This window comes from Petromyzon marinus, chromosome 62, assembly GCF_048934315.1.
Source record: "Petromyzon marinus isolate PM22_M1 ecotype Great Lakes invasive population chromosome 62, UKy_Petmar_22M1.pri1.0, whole genome shotgun sequence".
NCBI classification, from domain to species: Eukaryota; Metazoa; Chordata; class Hyperoartia; order Petromyzontiformes; family Petromyzontidae; genus Petromyzon; species Petromyzon marinus.
In genome coordinates this window covers 734,360-754,684 of record NC_133728.1, presented here as the reverse complement: position 1 = coordinate 754,684, position 20,325 = coordinate 734,360, and the positions used below count along the sequence as shown (strand labels likewise).

Genomic DNA, 20,325 nt, shown 5'->3' with positions numbered 1-20,325 from the left:
TGTTAGTGTGAGTGAGTGAGTGAATGTGAGTGTGTGTTAGTGTTAGTGTGTGTGAGTGTGAGTGAGTGTGTGTGAGTGAATGTGAGTGAGTGTGAGTGAGTGTGTGAGTGAGTGAGTGTGAGTGTGTGTTAGTGTGAGTGAATGTGAGTGTGTGTGTGTTAGTGTGAGTGAGTGAATGTGAGTGTGTGTGTGTTAGTGTGAGTGAGTGAATGTGAGTGAGTGTGAGTGAGTGAATGTGAGTGTGAGTGTGTTAGTGTGAGTGTGTGTGTGAGTGTGTAAGTGAGTGAGTGAGTGTGAGTGAATGTGAGTGAGTGTGAGTGAGTGAATGTGAGTGTGAGTGTGTTAGTGTGAGTGAGTGAATGTGAGTGTGTGTTAGTGTGTGTGAATGTGAGTGTGTGTGTGAGTGAGTGTGAGTGTGTTAGTGTGTGTGAATGTGAGTGAGTGTGTGTGTGAGTGAGTGTGAGTGTGTGAATGTGAGTGTGTGTGAGTGAGAGTTGTTGCTGGCGTTGTGCTCTCTGCTGGCTGTTTCCGCAGCGCCCACAAGGAGGGGCCGGCGGCAGTGGGGGGCGACTCGGAGGAGGTGGCCACGGTGGGGGGAGTGGGGGGCGACTCGGAGGAGGTGGCCGCGGTGGGGGGAGTGGGGGGCGACGTGGAGGAGGACGAGGAGGCCGCCCCCCCCCACGCCGACGAGCGTGCCGGGGGGCTCTCCCCCCACGCGGACGACGCCCCCCCGGGGAGTTCCCCGGGGCCGCTCTCTCCGGACTCCGCGGCCTCCCCGTCTCCGCCGCCACGGCGGTGGGCGCCCGTCGTGGACGGGGCGGGAGAGGAGGGCCTGGCCGGCCCCGCCGTGGAGGCCGGTGAGGACGCGCCGCTGCCACGGGTGCCCCCCGGGTAGCCCCCCCCTCCCCCCCCCCGGTGCTCGCCCCACGGCCTCGGTCGCCCCCCTCTCTGGCAACCAAACAGCCGCGTCGAGATGTCCAGACACCAAACTGGGACCTCTGCGATTAACCTTGCCCGCTCGGCCTGCTGGGCCCGGTCCCCCGCTGGGCCCGGTCCCCCGCTGGGCCCGGTCCCCCGCTGGGCCCGGTCCCCCGCTGGGCCCAGTCCCACGCCCAGCCCAGTCCCACGCTCGGCCCGGTCCCACGCCCGTCTCTGGTGTGGGGACCAATCAGTCTCAAGGACAATGCGTATGCTCGCAGAGTATCGTCTTCATTCGAAGCTTTCGTGACTGCGGGGATCCACACTCTTTTGGTTCTTTGGCTAAAGTCAGATGACGATTGCTCGCGTTGCCATCGGAACGTCGCGACCTTTTATTATTCTTTCTACCTACGTCACTTTAGCGAAAGAACCACCGGCTCTCGGAGGGTGTTTGTGCTTTGCATTCTGACCACAAGTATTGTGGTTAATGCACAAGTATTGTGGTTAATGCACAACATGCTTCCTTGTCAAAGGTTTCCGTTTGGTGCTCTAACATCTTGGCACGGCTGTTTTGTTGCCAGAAAGGGGAAAACCCGACAACCATGATTTAATACTGGCAAGGGAGGCCTCATCACGGCGCTTGACGCATGCGGCACTCTGTCGCCAGCGCTGTCGCCAGCGTTGGCGCCAGCGTGCCGCGGGTGGCCTGTCACCAGCGCTGGCCCACACGGGGCGGGGGGCTCTGTCTGCGTGCGCAGTGCTGAGGCTGCGGGAGATGCTGGGCCGCCTGCTGGCCACGTCGCCCGCGGCGGAGGAGGGAGACGCGGTGGAGCTGCGCATCGACGAGGACGAGGGCAGCGCTCACGGTACCGCTCACGGTACCGCTCACGGTACCGCTCACGGTACCGCTCACGGTACCGCTCACGGTACCGCTCACGGTACCGCTCACGGTACCGCTCACGGTACCGCTCACGGTACCGCTCCCATCAGCACCACGCGCCGCTGCCCACCGCCTCGCCCGGTGTGCAGGGGGTCGCAGGGTCGGTCCCGACCCTCACAACGCCTGCTGCTGCTGCTGCTGCGTATTTACGTCTCTCTCTCTACCCCCCTCTCTGCCCCCCCTCTCTCTCTGCCCCCTCTCTTCCTACTCCATGTCGCTCTCTCTCGCTCTCTCTTTTTTCTTTATAACTACGACAAGTGCTGCACCTGCACGCAGCCCTTCCCACAGTCAAACGGCCTCCGACGGGTAGCTTAGATCTTCATGCAGAGCTCTCCATCATCTGCCACCGAGCACACGGCCTCCTCCAGCGCCCACTGCACCTTGAAGGCCGGCACGGCGTGGGTCAGCCGCGCACGGCGGAACTCCGGCCACACCCTGGCTCCGACCGGAGCGCGGAAGATGCCCAGGCTGCTGGCCGGACGTTTCCCCTCCAGGGCCACCTTCCTCGCCCTGTATATGGCGAGCTTGGCGTGGCCGAAGAGCACGTTGACCAGCCCCTCTCTGTCTCTCTCTCTTTCTCTCTCTGTGCATGCTGGGAAGAGGGTGTGTCTACCCGTGCTCCTGGCGATTACATTACCTGCCAGTGAGGCCCTAGTTTTATGTATGCATCCTAGCCTCGCCTGACGTTCGTTTTTTGCACTTTCCAGCTACCTCTTTAAATCTCCACTCATCTTCGAGTGCTCATCTTCTTCTCCCCTCCGCCTCTGTGAGCGCCTCCAACAACAACACAGGCTCGTGATGTCTCTCACTTCTGCAGCTCTTCTTCCTCTCATCGCACTCGTTTACTCGGCAAGCCTGCGGCCTGCTCACAGCCCTGCACCCACTACCTTTCCTCCCCCCCTCTGCTACATCCTTCCTATTCTTCTGCTTTACTGCAAGCATTAAAATCGCTCCTCTTTCTCACTCCCCTCCTCTCCGCTCTCCCCCCTCTCTCTCAGCACTGCTGCTTCCTTGCCCCCACAGCACCCATCACGCCACGGGACGCTCGTGACAACACCTGCTCACGGCCCCCCCTCTCTCCCGTTGCCACCCTGCGCCCCCCCCCCACCCCACTCTTATTCACCACTCATCTCTTCTTGTCTTGTTCTCTCCTTTCATTCGTGCAGCTAACGACGTTGATTTATTTACATACACTTTATTTATTGATTTACTTACTTACAAATGCCATGCCACGCCGGAGGACCGCCCAACAGGGACTGTGCTGCTTCCCGCCACCTGAGACAAAGGTGGACGACGTGATAGACGCCGCTGCTGGACAGTGCGTGGGGAAGCGGAACGTCGTCGCCGCGACTCCCATGAACCGCGTTGGCTACGTGGTCCTCTTCACCGACGCGGAGATGGCGGCGCGCGTCATCGCCACGGGGCTCACCTTCAGGGGGGAGATATTTGTGCAATGCGCGCCTCTCTCCTCCCCCGCGCGAAAAGTGCTCGTCTCCAACGCCCGCCACCTTTCCTCAAAACTGCCGACCTACAACGAGACCTCGAGCGGTTTGGCAAAGTTGTGTCCCGCATCGTCACGCTGCCCCTGGGCGCACACGGGACCCAGAAATGGCGCACGTCTTGTCGTTTAAGCGACAAACTTTCTTGATTTTAGACGGCAACAACACGGAACTCAACGTGAACTTTAAGTACACTACGCCTACACCGTGTATGTGTCCGCCGCGTTGCCACGCTGTTACGTGTGCGGTGGCTTCGGTCATGCCCGTGCAAATTGCACGGGCAAACCAAAAGGAAAAAAACGTGCAACCTGCAACAAACGTCACGCAGCAGGAGCAGCAACAGCGCCAACAGCAGCAACAGCAGCAGCAGACACCACAGCCGCAGCAGTGCCGGCAAAAGCAGCAGCAGCCGCCGCAGCCTTTGCAGCGGCAGCAGCAGCTGCAACAACAGGAGCAGCAGCAGCCACAGCAACAGCCGCAGCCGCAGCCGCAGCAGCCACAGCCACCGCAGCCTCAGCAGCAGCAGCAGCAGTCGCAGCTACCGCAACCTCAGCAGCAGCAGCCACCACAGCACGAGTGCCAGCTGCTGCTGCTGCAGTAACAGCAGCCACCACGGCATGAGTACCAGCAGCTGCAGCAGCCACCACTGCACGAGTGCCAGCAGCTGCTGCAGCAGCAGGACGCTGACTCGGGGACCGGTCGCACAAAGCCGCCCACCGACGACGACGAAGACGACGGCGAGGGCTTCACCCTCGTCACCTCGCGCAAGCGCAGGGCCAAGCCCGGCCACGGCGGAGGAGGCCACGCGGCCCCTAACCCTAAACACGCGGCCACCGCCGATCACGAGCCCTGCCCAAAAGTCACAGAGCAGGACGAGCAACGCCCCCCAGCAAGCGCCGTCCTAGACGGCGTTGCGGGGAATGAGCACGAAGACAATCTCGACGGCGACCCGTCTGAGGACAACACGGTGGGACGAGGACCGCCAACACCGCCACCGCCGCACGCCGCCTCGGCATCCTCAGAGCGAGAGGAACCACCGGCCGGCGCGGCGCCTGACGGCGCCATGCCGCAGGAAGGCGACGAAGGCCGACTCGCCTCACCCGAGGGGAGAGCAAAAGACCCTCCACTACCAGAGGGCAGCCACCCTCTTCCCGATGAGGCCCTGCCATCACCGATGGCAAACGAGGTTTCTGTCGAGTCACGGTTTGACGAGCTGGAGGACTCTTGACGACGAGGTGTCGGAGACCGAAGGAGAGGACGACGTGAGTGAGCTCAGCTACTCGCAAGTCAACAGCGAGTGCGATTACTCACCTGGGGACATCCACAGCTTCCTCGGGGAAACTTTCAGGAAGCGTCAAGTCAGGGTCGGGGTCGATTTTCCTGACCTCAACGTTTTCCTCAAAGCATCCCAACAAATTTGCCGCAACAGCGACAGGTTTTGGTTTCTCAACTCAGGAATGCTACTGCCTGAAAGCTTTCATGCGCAAGGCGAAGAAGGAGCTTACTTTTGCCCAGAAGTAACCCAGCCCCCCCGCAACTACTGTTAACACTACCACCACCACACAACTACATGATGGCTTCAGCTATTAAGGTTGCCAGTCTGAACTGTAACAGCGCTCGCAGTGACAAGAGGTGGGACCAGATCTGCCGCTTTGTCAGGGAGCAGATGTGACTCTCCTCCAGGAAACCTACCTTGACCCAATGTGACTCTCCTCCAGGAAACCTACCTTGACCCAATGTCACTCTCCTCCAGGAAACTCACCTTGGCCAGATGTGACTCTCCTCCAGGAAACTCACCTTGACCCAATGTGACTCTCCTCCAGGAAACTCACCTTGGCCAGATGTGACTCTCCTCCAGGAAATCCACCTTGACCCAATGTGACTCTCCTCCAGGAAACCCACCTTGACCCAATGTGACTCTCCTCCAGGAAACCTACCTTGACCCAATGTCACTCTCCTCCAGGAAACTCACCTTGGCCAGATGTGACTCTCCTCCAGGAAACTCACCTTGACCCAATGTGACTCTCCTCCAGGAAACTCACCTTGGCCAGATGTGACTCTCCTCCAGGAAATCCACCTTGACCCAATGTGACTCTCCTCCAGGAAACCTACCTTGACCCAATGTGACTCTCCTCCAGGAAACCCACCTTGACCCAATGTGACTCTCCTCCAGGAAACCTACCTTGACCCAATGTGACTCTCCTCTAGGAAACCCACCTTGACCCAATGTGACTCTCCTCCAGGAAACCTACCTTGACCCAATGTGACTCTCCTCCAGGAAACCCACCTTGACCCAATGTGACTCTCCTCCAGGAAACCCACCTTGGCCAGATGTGACTCTCCTCCAGGAAACCCACCTTGACCCAATGTGACTCTCCTCCAGGAAACCCACCTTGACCCAATGTGACTCTCCTCCAGGAAACCTACCTTGACCCAATGTGACTCTCCTCCAGGAAACCTACCTTGACCCAATGTGACTCTCCTCCAGGAAACCCACCTTGACCCAATGTGACTCTCCTCCAGGAAATCCACCTTGGCCAGATGTGACTCTCCTCTAGGAAGCCCACCTTGACCCAATGTGACTCTCCTCCAGGAAACCTACCTTGACCCAATGTGACTCTCCTCCAGGAAACCCACCTTGACCCAATGTGACTCTCCTCCAGGAAACCCACCTTGGCCAGATGTGACTCTCCTCCAGGAAACCCACCTTGACCCAATGTGACTCTCCTCCAGGAAACTCACCTTGGCCAGATGTGACTCTCCTCCAGGAAACCCACCTTGACCCAATGTGACTCTCCTCCAGGAAACTCACCTTGGCCAGATGTGACTCTCCTCCAGGAAACTCACCTCGAGTTGGCGTTGGGCCACTCTGGAGGCCCAACGCCAGCATTTCCTAGGCGGTCGGGCCTTCTTCAGCCACGCCGAGGACAACCTCGCCGGCGTGGCGATTGTGCTCAGTTCGCAGCTTGCACCAGAGAGTGTCTCCTTCAAAGAAATCGTCAAAGGTCACTTAATTTCTGTCGAATTCGTCCTGAATAAATCCTGCCTCGGGTGCTATAACGTGTACGCGCCGAGCAAGGCCCCCGAGAGGAAACTCTTCTTCTGCGCGCTGCGGGACACGCTGGCAACAGACGACATGGACGACATTGCTCGCCGTCGTGGGGGGAGACTTTAACTGCACCCTCGACCCGGCTCTCGACCGCAACACCGCCGAACCTCACCCTGAGTCCGCACGGCCGCTCGCCGAGCTCGTGCGGAGACTGGATCTGCGTGACGTGTGGCGACTACAGCATCCAGCCCAGCGGCAGTACTCCTGGTGCCGCTGCGGCTCTCAAGGCAGGATAAGCCTTGCCAGGCTCGACCGACCGTACGTCAACGCAAGCGGCGTTAACCTGCTCGGGGACAGTAAAATCGTACCCTCTGGTTTCTCGGATCACCACCTGGTCTCTGTGCTACTGCGAATTCCCAGAGCGGAGCAGCACAGCGCCTACTGGAGACTCAACGTGCAGCTGCTTGATGACACCGACTTCAGAGAAACCTTCAAAGCCTTATGGGCTCAGTGGCTGCCTACCAAAGGCAGCTTCAGCTCCCACCAGCTGTGGTGGGACAACATAAAGGCGCGGGTCAGGGTCCTCTGTCAGCAGTTCACGAGCCAGCACGCCGCCGCCAAGAACGAGGTGGCGCGCCAACTGCAGAACGAGAGCTGCTGGCGCTAGAGGCAGAGCTGAGCTCACCCCACGGCACACAGCAGGGTGAGACGCTACTGGAGAAGCAGCGGCTTTTCAGGTCCATCACGGACAAGCGGGCACGTCGTGCTTTTGTGTGCAAAAAGATGCAGCACCTGTCGCAGATGGACTCTCTCCCTCTAAGTTTTTCTTCCGGTTAAACAAAGCACCGGCCAACACCAGGAAAATTTCCAGTTTGCGAACTCCAGATGGACAAACAGCAACATCTGAGAGCGAGATCGCCAAGGCCGCCAGGGATTTCTACTCGCATCTTTTCGCCGCCGAAACCATACACGACGAGGCTGTCCGGGAGCTACTGGACGGGGGCCCTACCTTAGGAGTCCCCAAGCGGGATCGTCTGGACAGCCCCGTCACCCTGCAGCAGGAGCTCCACACCGCTGTGAAAGGGCTCGCAGCTGGTAAAGCCCCGGGGATTGACGGCCTGCCGGTTGAGTTTTACGCGGCCTTCTGGGATGAGCTTGGCCCTCCGCTACTACAAATGTTGACGGAGAGCCTGCAGAAGGGGGAACTCCCACAGAGCTGCAGGAGAGCGGTGGTCTCGCTGCTACCCAAGAAGGGGGACCTGTGCCTCCTCGTGAACTGGCGACCCGTGTCCCTCTTTGTGCGCCGACTACAAATCTTCTCCAAGGTGGTGGCAAACCATCTCAAGACAGCGCTGGGTCAGCTGATCCTGCCGGAACAGTCGCATTGCATCCTCGGACGGTGCATATACGACAACATCGGTATGGCCAGAGACGTAATCTCCCTTGCAGAAGCGCACAACGTGGACTTAGACCTCCTCTTCTTAGGTCAGGAGAAAGCCTTTGACAGGGTGAGCCACGAGTACTTGGACAAACTCCTAACGTCGCTCGACTTCGGCCAGGTCTTCATCTCGCACGTTAGGCTCTTGTACATGGGGCACATCCAACCTCTTGAAGATAAACCGGCGGCTCGGCGTCCCCTTTCCCTGTGACGAGGGGGGTCAGATGGGGATGCCCCCTCTTGGGGCTGCTGTACCACCCTGTCCATTGAGCCACTGCTACGCCACCTGAGACGAAATCTGACTGGCCTCAAAGTCTCGGGACCCGAGAACGCGGTCATCAAGCTCTCGGCTTACGCAGACGACGACGTGATGCGTCGTTGAGGACGTCGTGCGTGTCGTCCTCAACGACGCGCACGACGCCTCCGCGCTCTGCCAGGCGGTTGCAGCGTACAAGAGGGCCTCCTCCGCCAGGGTCAACTGGGCCAAGTGCGAGGCCCCCTCTGTGTTTGGGGTCGCGAGGCGGCGTTCGCTCTGTGCTCCTCCCAGGAGGAGTCGTTTGGCGGGACGACGGAGTCAAGTACCTGGGGGTTTACCTGGGGAAACCACGTGACGTCGTTCTGAACAACTGGACCGAGCCGGCCGACACGATCGAGGCTAAATTACTGACATGGGCACCACGCCTCGCTCCGCAGATGTCATTCAGGGGCCGAGTGCTCATCGCTAACACCCTGGCAGCGTCCGCGCTGTGGCACAAGACCAAGGCCCTCCAGCCTCCTGCTTGGCTACTTACCAGAGTCGACCGCTCACTCGCGCACTTCGTCTGGCATGGGAAGCACCGGCTCAGGCCGGGCGTTCTCCGCCTGCCGGTGGGCGAGGGCGGCCAGGGTCTGGTGGACGTTGCCGCCAGGGTCACGAGTTTCAGGGTCATGGCAGTCAGGCGGCCGCTGTACGAGCGGGAGGAGCTACCCTGGAAGTCGCCGGCCCTTGCCCTGCTGAGGAATGCAGGGGGGGGGGGTGCCTGGGGTACGGTTTGGAGCTCTTCCTGATGGACCTGAGCCTGGTCGACTACACGAGGCTGCCAGGTTGTCACCGGAGCCTCTTGGACGCGTGGCGGAGCTTCGAGTGGAGCAGAACGCGCACGGCGCCCTACGACCTCGCACGGTTCCTGAACGAGGCCTTGTTCTGCAACGGCCTCTTCCAGGGGATCAGAGGAGAGAGGACCCTGACTCAACGCCTCACATCAGCAGGGCTGCGGACAGTCTTCCACCTCGTGCAGGCCCACCAGCCCAAGTGGAAGCCCGCGGCTGAGATAGCCAACACCGCGGGACTCCGCTCCACGCTCGCCGGGGAGAAGCCGCTGCGGGACGTCGCTCCGTGCCATGAAGGAGCTGCGCCTGAAGCTGGAGGCACCGGGGGATGGTGGCGGCCCCCCCCCCCTCCTCCTTCCTGGAGTTGTGCTTCTCCTGCACGCAGCCGCCCGGCCACAGCGACTCTGGCAAGCTGCTGAAGCTCCGAGGCTGCAGGAACGTTGCCCCTGAAGAGTGCCCCAAACACAGCGCTGTACACGTGGCTGTGTCAAGGCGCTGCATTCCCGGGACCTGGCCGACCTGCCGGACACAAAATGGAGAGACCATTTCTCTCCCCTCATTGCAACCGCCCCTCAGTGGAAACAAATGTACAAGGTGTCTCCCGTAGCCAAACGCTGCGGTGACCTCCGGGGGAGGTTGGCACACTGCACGTTGCCATCGGCCGTGTGGCTCAGTCGAATCTCGCCGGGGGTAACAGACTTGGTGCATCACCTGCGGTGCCAGGGAGGATCTGCCCCACCGATACTTACACTGCCAGCGCCTCAAACCAATGTTCCGCCTTTTGGGGGACATCTTCAGGAAACTGGGGGTACCCTTCTACAACAGCAGCTTGGTACATGGGGTGGTGCCTTACCTGGCTAACAAACGCCATGACCTCGCCAACTTCGCCTGTGCTCAGGCGAAGTTGGCGATGTACAGAACAAGAAAAAAGATGCTGCAAGGTGACACTGACGGCTACTCTGTGCTGCTTCCGGTGTTCAGGGGCCTGCTCAAGGCGCGGCTCCGGCTGGAGCACGCCACGTGACACACCCACGTGTCGGTGATGTGCAGCGCGTCTTCTTCGAACGCTGGGGAGCCGGACAAGCCCCTCTCTGTACCAGCGTGGACGGCACCCCCCACGTGTTCACCTTCTGAAGCGCTCGCTCGTCACCGTGGCGTGCGCGATGATCACCACCACCACCACGTGACTTTTATTTCGTGTTGTGCGCGGTGCTTTTTAGCGCCACAGCGCGTGGATTTGTAACGTTTATTTTCATTTGTGTTGCTGGTGACTTTGTGTATTTCATTTCGAAATCGCCTCCAGTGCTTTTGCTGCTGGCAGCAATAAAAGTTGTTTAAAAGTAAAAGTCTCTCTGTGTCTATCTCTGTCTCTCTCTCTGTCTCTCTCTCTGTCTCTCTCTCCACCTCTCTCTCTGTCTCTCTATCTCTGTCTCTCTCTGTGTCTCTCTCTGTCTCTCTCTCTCTGTCTCTCTCTCTGTCTCTCTCTGTCTCTGTCTCTCTCCGCCTCTCTCTCTGTCTCTCTCTCTGTCTCTCTCTCTCTCTCCGCCTCTCTCTCTATCTCTGTCTCTCTCTGTGTCTCTCTCTCTGTCTCTCTCTGTCTCTCTCTGTGTCTCTCTCTCTCTCTCTGTCTCTCTCTCTGTCTCTCTCTCTGTCTCTCTCTCTGTCTCTCTCTCTCTGTCTCTCTCTGTCTCTCTCTGTCTCTCTGTCTCTCTCTGTCTCTCTCTCTGTCTTTCTCTCTGTCTCTCTTTGTCTCTCTCTCTCTCTGTCTCTCTCTCTGTCTCTCTCTCTGTCTCTCTGTCTCTCTCTCTGTCTCTCTCTGTCTTTCTCTCTCTGTCTCTCTCTGTCTCTCTCTCTCTCTCTGTCTCTCTCTGTCTCTCTCTCTGTCTCTCTCTGTCTCTGTCTCTCTCTCTGTCTCTCTCTCTCTGTCTCTCTCTCTCTGTCTCTCTCTGTCTCTCTCTCTGTCTGTCTCTCTCTGTCTCTCTCTCTGTCTCTCTCTGTCTCTGTCTCTCTCTGTCTCTCTCTGTCTCTCTGTCTCTCTCTCTGTCTCTCTCTGTCTCTCTCTCCCTGCGGCCGGGTGGATCTTTCTCCGGTTTTCCCCTCCACGCTTGGAATCGGCAGCTCGGTGGCGGGGACCTTACACTTGTTGACAATAACAAAAATAGTACAAATAGATAGAGGACCACAGAACTTGGGCAATTGTTGAGGCCTTCCCCGCTCGTGTGTAGTTCCTGCTCCTCGCGTCTCCCAGTCGCCCTCCGCCCCGCTCTGTACGCGAGCGGGCGGTGAGTGCGTACCACGTGGGGTTGTTGTTGTTGTTGTTTATTTCTGTTTGTTGTTGTTGTTTATTTCTGTTTGTTGTTGTTTATTTCTGTTTGTTGTTGTTCAGACGAGGGGCGGCCGCGTGCCACCGCGTTGCCGTCGGACGTCTTCCGGGAAGTGGAACTCATCCAGAGGAACCTCCAGCACCTGCAGGTCAGACTCTCAACTCACTCAGACTCTCAACTCTCTCAACTCTCTCAACTCTCTCAACACTCTCACTCTCAACTCTCTCAACTCTCTCAGACTCTCAACTCTCTCAGACTCTCAACACTCTCAGCTCTCTCAGACTCTCAACTCTCTCAGACTCTCAACTCTCTCAGACTCTAAACTCTCTCAACTCTCTCAACTCTCAACTCTCTCAGACTCTCAACCCTCTCAGACTCTCAACTCTCTCAGACTCTCAGACTCTCAACTCTCTCAGACTCTCAACTCTCTCAGACTCTCAACTCTCTCAGACTCTCAACTCTCTCAACTCTCTCAACTCTCTCAGACTCTCCACTCTGTCAACTCTCAACTCTCTCAACTCTCTCAGACTCTCAACTCTCTCAGACTCTCAACTCTCTCAGACTCTCAACTCTCTCAACTCTCTCAGACTCTCAACTCTCTCAGACTCTCAACTCTCTCAGACTCTCAGACTCTCAACTCTCTCAGACTCTCAACTCTCTCAGACTCTCAACTCACTCAGACTTTCAACTCTCTCAGACTCTCACCTCTCTCAGACTCTCAACTCTCTCAGACTCTCAACTCTCTCAGACTCTCAACTCTCTCAGACTCTCAACTCTCTCAGACTCTCAACTCTCTCAGACTCTCAGACTCTCAACTCTCTCAGACTCTCAACTCTCTCAGACTCTCAACTCTCTCAGACTCTCAACTCTCTCAGACTCTCAACTCTCTCAACTCTCTCAACTCTCTCAGACTGTCAACTCTCTCAGCTCTCTCAGACTCTCAACTCTCTCAGACTCTCAACTCTCTCAGACTCTCAACTCTCTCAACTCTCTCAACTCTCAACTCTCTCAGACTCTCAACGCTCTCAGACTCTCAACTCTCTCAGACTCTCAGACTCTCAACTCTCTCAGACTCTCAACTCTCTCAGACTCTCAACTCTCTCAGACTCTCAACTCTCTCAGACTCTCAACTCTCTCAGACTCTCAACTCTCTCAACTCTCTCAACTCTCTCAGACTCTCAACTCTCTCAGACTCTCAACTCTCTCAGACTCTCAGACTCTCAACTCTCTCAGACTCTCAACTCTCTCAGACTCTCAACTCACTCAGACTCTCAACTCTCTCAGACTCTCACCTCTCTCAGACTCTCAACTCTCTCAGACTCTCAACTCTCTCAACTCTCTCAGACTCTCAACTCTCTCAGACTCTCAACTCTCTCAGACTCTCAACTCTCTCAGACTCTCAACTCTCTCAACTCTCTCAGACTCTCAACTCACTCAACTCTCTCAACTCTCTCAGACTCTCAACTCTCTCAGACTCTCAACTCTCTCAACTCTCTCAACTCCCAACTCTCTCAGACTCTCAACTCTCTCAGACTCTCAACTCTCTCAGACTCTCAGACTCTCAACTCTCTCAGACTCTCAACTCTCTCAGACTCTCAACTCTCTCAGACTCTCAACTCTCTCAGACTCTCAACTCTCTCAACTCTCTCAACTCTCTCAACTCTCTCAGACTCTCAACTCTCTCAGACTCTCAACTCTCTCAGACACTCAGACTCTCAACTCTCTCAGACTCTCAGACTCTCAACTCTCTCAGACTCTCAACTCTCTCAGACTCTCAACTCTCTCAGACTCTCAACTCTCTCAGACTCTCAACTCTCTCAGACTCTCAACTCTCTCAGACTCTCAACTCTCTCAACTCTCTCAACTCTCTCAGACTCTCAACTCTCTCAGACTCTCAACTCTCTCAGACTCTCAGACTCTCAACCCTCTCAGACTCTCAACTCTCTCAGACTCTCAACTCACTCAGACTCTCAACTCTCTCAGACTCTCACCTCTCTCAGACTCTCAACTCTCTCAGACTCTCAACTCTCTCAACTCTCTCAGACTCTCAACTCTCTCAGACTCTCAACTCTCTCAGACTCTCAACTCTCTCAGACTCTCAACTCTCTCAACCCTCTCAGACTCTCAACTCACTCAACTCTCTCAACTCTCTCAGACTCTCAACTCTCTCAGACTCTCAACTCTCTCAACTCTCTCAACTCTCTCAACTCCCAACTCTCTCAGACTCTCAACTCTCTCAGACTCTCAACTCTCTCAGACTCTCAGACTCTCAACTCTCTCAGACTCTCAACTCTCTCAGACTCTCAACTCTCTCAGACTCTCAACTCTCTCAGACTCTCAACTCTCTCAGACTCTCAACTCTCTCAACTCTCTCAACTCTCTCAGACTCTCAACTCTCTCAGACTCTCAACTCTCTCAGACACTCAGACTCTCAACTCTCTCAGACTCTCAACTCTCTCAGACTCTCAACTCACTCAGACTCTCAACTCTCTCAGACTCTCACCTCTCTCAGACTCTCAACTCTCTCAGACTCTCAACTCTCTCAACTCTCTCAACTCTCAACTCTCTCAGACTCTCAACTCTCTCAGACTCTCAACTCTCTCAGACTCTCAGACTCTCAACTCTCTCAGACTCTCAACTCTCTCAGACTCTCAACCCTCTCAGACTCTCAACCCTCTCAGACTCTCAACTCACTCAGACTCTCAACTCTCTCAGACTCTCACCTCTCTCAGACTCTCAACTCTCTCAGACTCTCAACTCTCTCAACTCTCTCAGACTCTCAACTCTCTCAGACTCTCAACTCTCTCAGACTCTCAACTCTCTCAGACTCTCAACTCTCTCAGACTCTCAACTCTCTCAACACTCTCAGACTCTCAACTCACTCAACTCTCTCAACTCTCTCAGACTCTCAACTCTCTCAGACTCTCAACTCTCTCAACTCTCAACTCTCTCAGACTCTCAACTCTCTCAGAGTCTCAACTCTCTCAGACTCTCAGACTCTCAACTCTCTCAGACTCTCAACTCTCTCAGACTCTCAACTCTCTCAGACTCTCAACTCTCTCAGACTCTCAACTCTCTCAGACTCTAAACTCTCTCAGACTCTCAACTCTCTCAACTCTCTCAACTTTCTCAGACTCTCAACTCTCTCAGACTCTCAACTCTCTCAGACACTCAGACTCTCAACTCTCTCAGACTCTCAACTCTCTCAGACTCTCAACTCACTCAGACTCTCAACTCTCTCAGACTCTCACCTCTCTCAGACTCTCAACTCTCTCAACTCTCAACTCTCTCAGACTCTCAACTCTCTCAGAGTCTCAACTCTCTCAGACTCTCAGACTCTCAACTCTCTCAGACTCTCAACTCTCTCAGACTCTCAACTCTCTCAGACTCTCAACTCTCTCAGACTCTCAACTCTCTCAGACTCTCAACTCTCTCAGACTCTCAACTCTCTCAACTCTCTCAACTCTCTCAGACTCTCAACACTCTCAGACTCTCAACTCTCTCAGACACTCAGACTCTCAACTCTCTCAGACTCTCAACTCTCTCAGACTCTCAACTCACTCAGACTCTCAACTCTCTCAGACTCTCACCTCTCTCAGACTCTCAACTCTCTCAGACTCTCAACTCTCTCAACTCTCTCAGACTCTCAACTCTCTCAGACTCTCAACTCTCTCAGACTCTCAACTCTCTCAGACTCTCAGACTCTCAACTCTCTCAGACTCTCAACTCTCTCAGACTCTCAACTCTCTCAGACTCTCAACTCTCTCAGACTCTCAACTCTCAACTCTCTCAACTCTCTCAGACTCTTAACTCTCTCAGACTCTCAACTCTCTCAGACTCTCAACTCACTCAGACTCTCAACTCACTCAACCCTCTCAACTCTCTCAACTCTCAACTCTCTCAGACTCTCAACTCTCTCAGAGTCTCAACTCTCTCAGACTCTCAGACTCTCAACTCTCTCAGACTCTCAACTCTCTCAGACTCTCAACTCTCTCAGACTCTCAACTCTCTCAGACTCTCAACTCTCTCAGACTCTCAACTCTCTCAGACTCTCAACTCTCTCAACTCTCTCAACTCTCTCAGACTCTCAACTCTCTCAGACTCTCAACTCTCTCAGACACTCAGACTCTCAACTCTCTCAGACTCTCAACTCTCTCAGACTCTCAACTCACTCAGACTCTCAACTCTCTCAGACTCTCACCTCTCTCAGACTCTCAACTCTCTCAGACTCTCAGACTCTCAACTCTCTCAGACTCTCAACTCTCTCAGACTCTCAACTCTCTCAACTCTCTCAGACTCTCAACTCTCTCAGACTCTCAACTCTCTCAGACTCTCAACTCTCTCAGACTCTCAACTCTCTCAACACTCTCAGACTCTCAACTCACTCAACTCTCTCAACTCTCTCAGACTCTCAACTCTCTCAGACTCTCAACTCTCTCAACTCTCAACTCTCTCAGACTCTCAACTCTCTCAGAGTCTCAACTCTCTCAGACTCTCAGACTCTCAACTCTCTCAGACTCTCAACTCTCTCAGACTCTCAACTCTCTCAGACTCTCAACTCTCTCAGACTCTCAACTCTCTCAGACTCTCAACTCTCTCAGACTCTCAACTCTCTCAACTCTCTCAACTTTCTCAGACTCTCAACTCTCTCAGACTCTCAACTCTCTCAGACACTCAGACTCTCAACTCTCTCAGACTCTCAACTCTCTCAGACTCTCAACTCACTCAGACTCTCAACTCTCTCAGACTCTCACCTCTCTCAGACTCTCAACTCTCTCAACTCTCAACTCTCTCAGACTCTCAACCCCTCTCAGAGTCTCAACTCTCTCAGACTCTCAGACTCTCAACTCTCTCAGACTCTCAACTCTCTCAGACTCTCAACTCTCTCAGACTCTCAACTCTCTCAGACTCTCAACTCTCTCAGACTCTCAACTCTCTCAGACTCTCAACTCTCTCAACTCTCTCAACTCTCTCAGACTCTCAACTCTCTCAGACTCTCAACTCTCTCAGACACTCAGACTCTCAACTCTCTCAGACTCTCAACTCTCTCAGACTCTCAACTCACTCAGACTCTCAACTCTCTCAGACTCTCACCTCTCTCAGACTCTCAACTCTCTCAGACTCTCAACTCTCTCAACTCTCTCAGACTCTCAACTCTCTCAGACTCTCAACTCTCTCAGACTCTCAACTCTCTCAGACTCTCAGACTCTCAACTCTCTCAGACTCTCAACTCTCTCAGACTCTCAACTCTCTCAACTCTCTCAGACTCTCAACTCTCTCAGACTCTCAACTCTCAACTCTCTCAACTCTCTCAGACTCTTAACTCTCTCAGACTCTCAACTCTCTCAGACTCTCAACTCACTCAGACTCTCAACTCACTCAACCCTCTCAACTCTCTCAACTCTCAACTCTCTCAGACTCTCAACTCTCTCAGAGTCTCAACTCTCTCAGACTCTCAGACTCTCAACTCTCTCAGACTCTCAACTCTCTCAGACTCTCAACTCTCTCAGACTCTCAACTCTCTCAGACTCTCAACTCTCTCAGACTCTCAACTCTCTCAGACTCTCAACTCTCTCAACTCTCTCAACTCTCTCAGACTCTCAACTCTCTCAGACTCTCAACTCTCTCAGACACTCAGACTCTCAACTCTCTCAGACTCTCAACTCTCTCAGACTCTCAACTCACTCAGACTCTCAACTCTCTCAGACTCTCACCTCTCTCAGACTCTCAACTCTCTCAGACTCTCAACTCTCTCAACTCTCTCAGACTCTCAACTCTCTCAGACTCTCAACTCTCTCAGACTCTCAACTCTCTCAGACTCTCAGACTCTCAACTCTCTCAGACTCTCAACTCTCTCAGACTCTCAACTCTCTCAACTCTCTCAGACTCTCAACTCTCTCAGACTCTCAACTCTCAACTCTCTCAACTCTCTCAGACTCTTAACTCTCTCAGACTCTCAACTCTCTCAGACTCTCAACTCACTCAGACTCTCAACTCACTCAACCCTCTCAACTCTCTCAGACTCTCAACTCACTCAGACTCTCAACTCACTCAACCCTCTCAACTCTCTCAGACTCTCAACTCACTCAGACTCTCAACTCACTCAACCCTCTCAACTCTCTCAGACTCTCAACTCTCTCAACTCTCTCAATCCGATGAGCTAAGAAGCTCTTTGTGCGGGAGTCGGGGGTTACGAGAGGCCAGGGGACAGATGTCGCTCGATCTCCTCGCTCCGTCGTTCCATTCCACACCCCCACGGTCACCCCCATGGACAGCTGTTGTTGTTGTTGTCGAAGCTGTTGTAGAAGTTGTTGTTGTTGTCGAAGCTGTTGTTGTTGTAGAAGCTGTTGTTTTTGTTGTAGAAGCTGCTGTTGTTGTCGAAGCTGCTGTTGTTGTAGAAGCTGTTGTTTTTGTTGTAGAAGCTGCTGTTGTTGTCGAAGCTGCTGTTGTTGTCGAAGCTGTTGTTATTGTAGAAGCTGTTGTTATTGTAGAAGCTGTTGTTGTTGTAGAAGCTGCTGTTGTTGTAGAAGCTGCTGTTGTAGAAGCTGTTGTTGTTGTAGAAGCTGTTGTTGTTGTAGAAGCTGTTGTTGTTGTAGAAGCTGCTATTGTTGGTGTTGTAGAAGCTTCTATTGTTGTTGTTGTTGTAGAAGCTGTTGTTGTTGTTGTAGAAGCTGTTGTTGTTGTAGAAGCTGCTACTGTTGTTGTTGTAGAAGCTATTGTTGTTGTAGAAGCTGCTATTGTTGTTGTAGAAGCTGCTATTGTTGGTGTTGTAGAAGCTTCTATTGTTGTTGTTGTTGTAGAAGCTGTTGTTGTTGTAGAAGCTGCTACTGTTGTTGTTGTAGAAGCTGTTGTTGTTGTAGAAGCTGCTATTGTTGTTGTAGAAGCTGCTATTGTTGGTGTTGTAGAAGCTTCTATTGTTGTTGTTGTTGTAGAAGCTGCTTTTGTTGTTGTCGTCGAAGCTGCTATTGTTGTTGTAGAAGCTGCTATTGTTGTTGTTGTAGAGCCTGCTGTTTTTGTTGTAGAAGCTGCTATTGTTGTTGTTGTTGTCGAAGCTGCTGTTGTTGTCGAAGCTGTTGTTGTTGTCGAAGCTGTTGTTGTTGTAGAAGCTTCTGTTGTTGTTGTAGAAGCTGTTGTTGTTGTAGAAGCTGCTATTGTTGTTGTCGAAGCTGTTGTTGTTGTAGAAGCTACTGTTGCTGTTGTTGTAGAAGCTGTTGTTGTTGTCGAAGCTGTTGTTGTTGTAGAAGCTGTTGTTGTTGTAGAAGCTGTTGTTGTTGTAGAAGCTGCAGTTGTTGTTGTCAAAGCTGTTGTTGTCAAAGCTGTTGTTGTTGTCGAAGCTGCTGTTGTCGAAGCTGTTGCTGTTGTTGTTGTAGAAGCTGTTGTTGTTGTAGAAGCTGCTGTTGTTGTAGAAGCTGCTATTGTTGTTGTTGTAGAAGCTGCTATTGTTGTTGTTGTAGAAGCTGCTATTGTTGTTGTAGAAGCTGCTGTTGTTGTCAAAGCTGTTGTTGTTGTCGAAGCTGCTGTTGTCGAAGCTGTTGCTGCTGTTGTTGTAGAAGCTTATTGTTCTTGTTGTAGAAGCTGCTGTTGTTGTAGAAGCTGCTATTGTTGTTGTTGTAGAAGCTGCTATTGTTGTTGTTGTAGAAGCTGCTATTGTTGTTGTTGTAGAAGCTGCTGTTGTTGTTGTTGTAGAAGCTGCTATTGTTGTTGTTGTAGAAGCTGTTGTTGTTGTAGAAGCTGCTGTTGTAGAAGCTGCTATTGTTGTTGTTGTAGAAGCTGCTATTGTTGTTGTTGTAGAAGCTGCTATTGTTGTTGTAGAAGCTGCTATTGTTGTTGTTGTAGACGCTGTTGTTGTTGTTGTAGAAGCTGCTGTTGTTGTTGTAGAAGCTGCTATTGTTGTTGTTGAAGCTATTGTTGTTTTTGTAGAAGCTGTTGTTGCTGTAGAAGCTGCTATTGTTGTTGTAGAAGCTGCTGTTGTTGTTGTAGTAGAAGCTGTTGTTGTTGTAGAAGCTGTTGTTGTTGTAGAAGCTGCTATTGTTGTTTTAGAAGCTGCTATTGTTGTTGTAGAAGCTGTTGTTGTTGTTGTAGAAGCTGCTGTTGTTGTTGTTGTAGAAGCTGCTATTGTTGTTGTTGTAGAAGCTGCTATTGTTGTTGTAGAAGCTGCTATTGTTGTTGTTGTAGAAGCTGCTATTGTTGTTGTAGAAGCTGCTATTGTTGTTGTTGTAGAAGCTGCTATTGTTGTTGTTGTAGAAGCTGCTATTGTTGTGTTGTAGAAGCTGCTATTGTTGTTGTTGTTGAAGCTGTTGCTGTTGTAGAAGCTGCTGTTGTAGAAGCTGTTGTTGTTGTAGAAGCTGTTGTTGTTGTAGAAGCTGTTGTTGTTGTAGAAGCTGCTATTGTTGTTGTTGTAGAAGCTGTTGTTGTTGTAGAAACTTATTGTTGTTGTTGTAGAAGCTGCTATTGTTGTTGTTGTAGAAGCTGCTATTGTTGTTGTTGTAGAAGCTGCTATTGTTGTTGTTGTAGAAGCTGCTATTGTTGTTGTTGTTGTAGAAGCTATTGTTGTTGTTGTAGAGGCTGCTATTGTTGTTGTAGAAGCTGTTGTTGTTGTAGAAGCTGCTGTTGTTGTTGTAGAAGCTGTTGTTGTTGTAGAAGCTGCTATTGTTGTTGTTGTAGAAGCTGCTATTGTTGTTGTTGTAGAAGCTGTTGTTGTTGTAGAAACTTATTGTTGTTGTTGTAGAAGCTGCTATTGTTGTTGTTGTAGAAGCTGCTATTGTTGTTGTTGTAGAAGCTGCTATTGTTGTTGTTGTAGAAGCTGCTATTGTTGTTGTTGTTGTAGAAGCTATTGTTGTTGTTGTAGAGGCTGCTATTGTTGTTGTAGAAGCTGCTGTTGTTGTTGTAGAAGCTGTTGTTGTTGTAGAAGCTGCTATTGTTGTTGTTGTAGAAGCTGTTGTTGTTGTAGAAGCTGCTATTGTTGTTGTAGAAGCTGCTATTGTTGGTGTTGTAGAAGCTTCTATTGTTGTTGTTGTTGTAGAAGCTGCTGTTGTAGAAGCTGCTATTGTTGTTGTTGTAGAAGCTGC

The 20,325-nt window shown here is 52.8% G+C and overlaps 1 protein-coding gene across 4 annotated transcripts in view; it reads left to right on the top strand.

Moving 5' to 3' along the window:
* The window catches only part of LOC116955844 (rho guanine nucleotide exchange factor 11-like), a 123,630-nt gene that overhangs the window by 101,537 nt on the left and 1,768 nt on the right, over positions 1–20,325 (top strand). For all 4 annotated transcript variants that reach the window (XM_076053626.1, XM_076053625.1, XM_076053624.1 and 1 more), the window contains exons 25-27: positions 535–857; positions 1,677–1,784; positions 11,320–11,405. In XM_076053626.1, the coding sequence (XP_075909741.1) occupies positions 535–857; positions 1,677–1,784; positions 11,320–11,405 (517 nt within the window). The remainder of the gene's footprint in view (positions 1–534; positions 858–1,676; positions 1,785–11,319; positions 11,406–20,325) is intronic.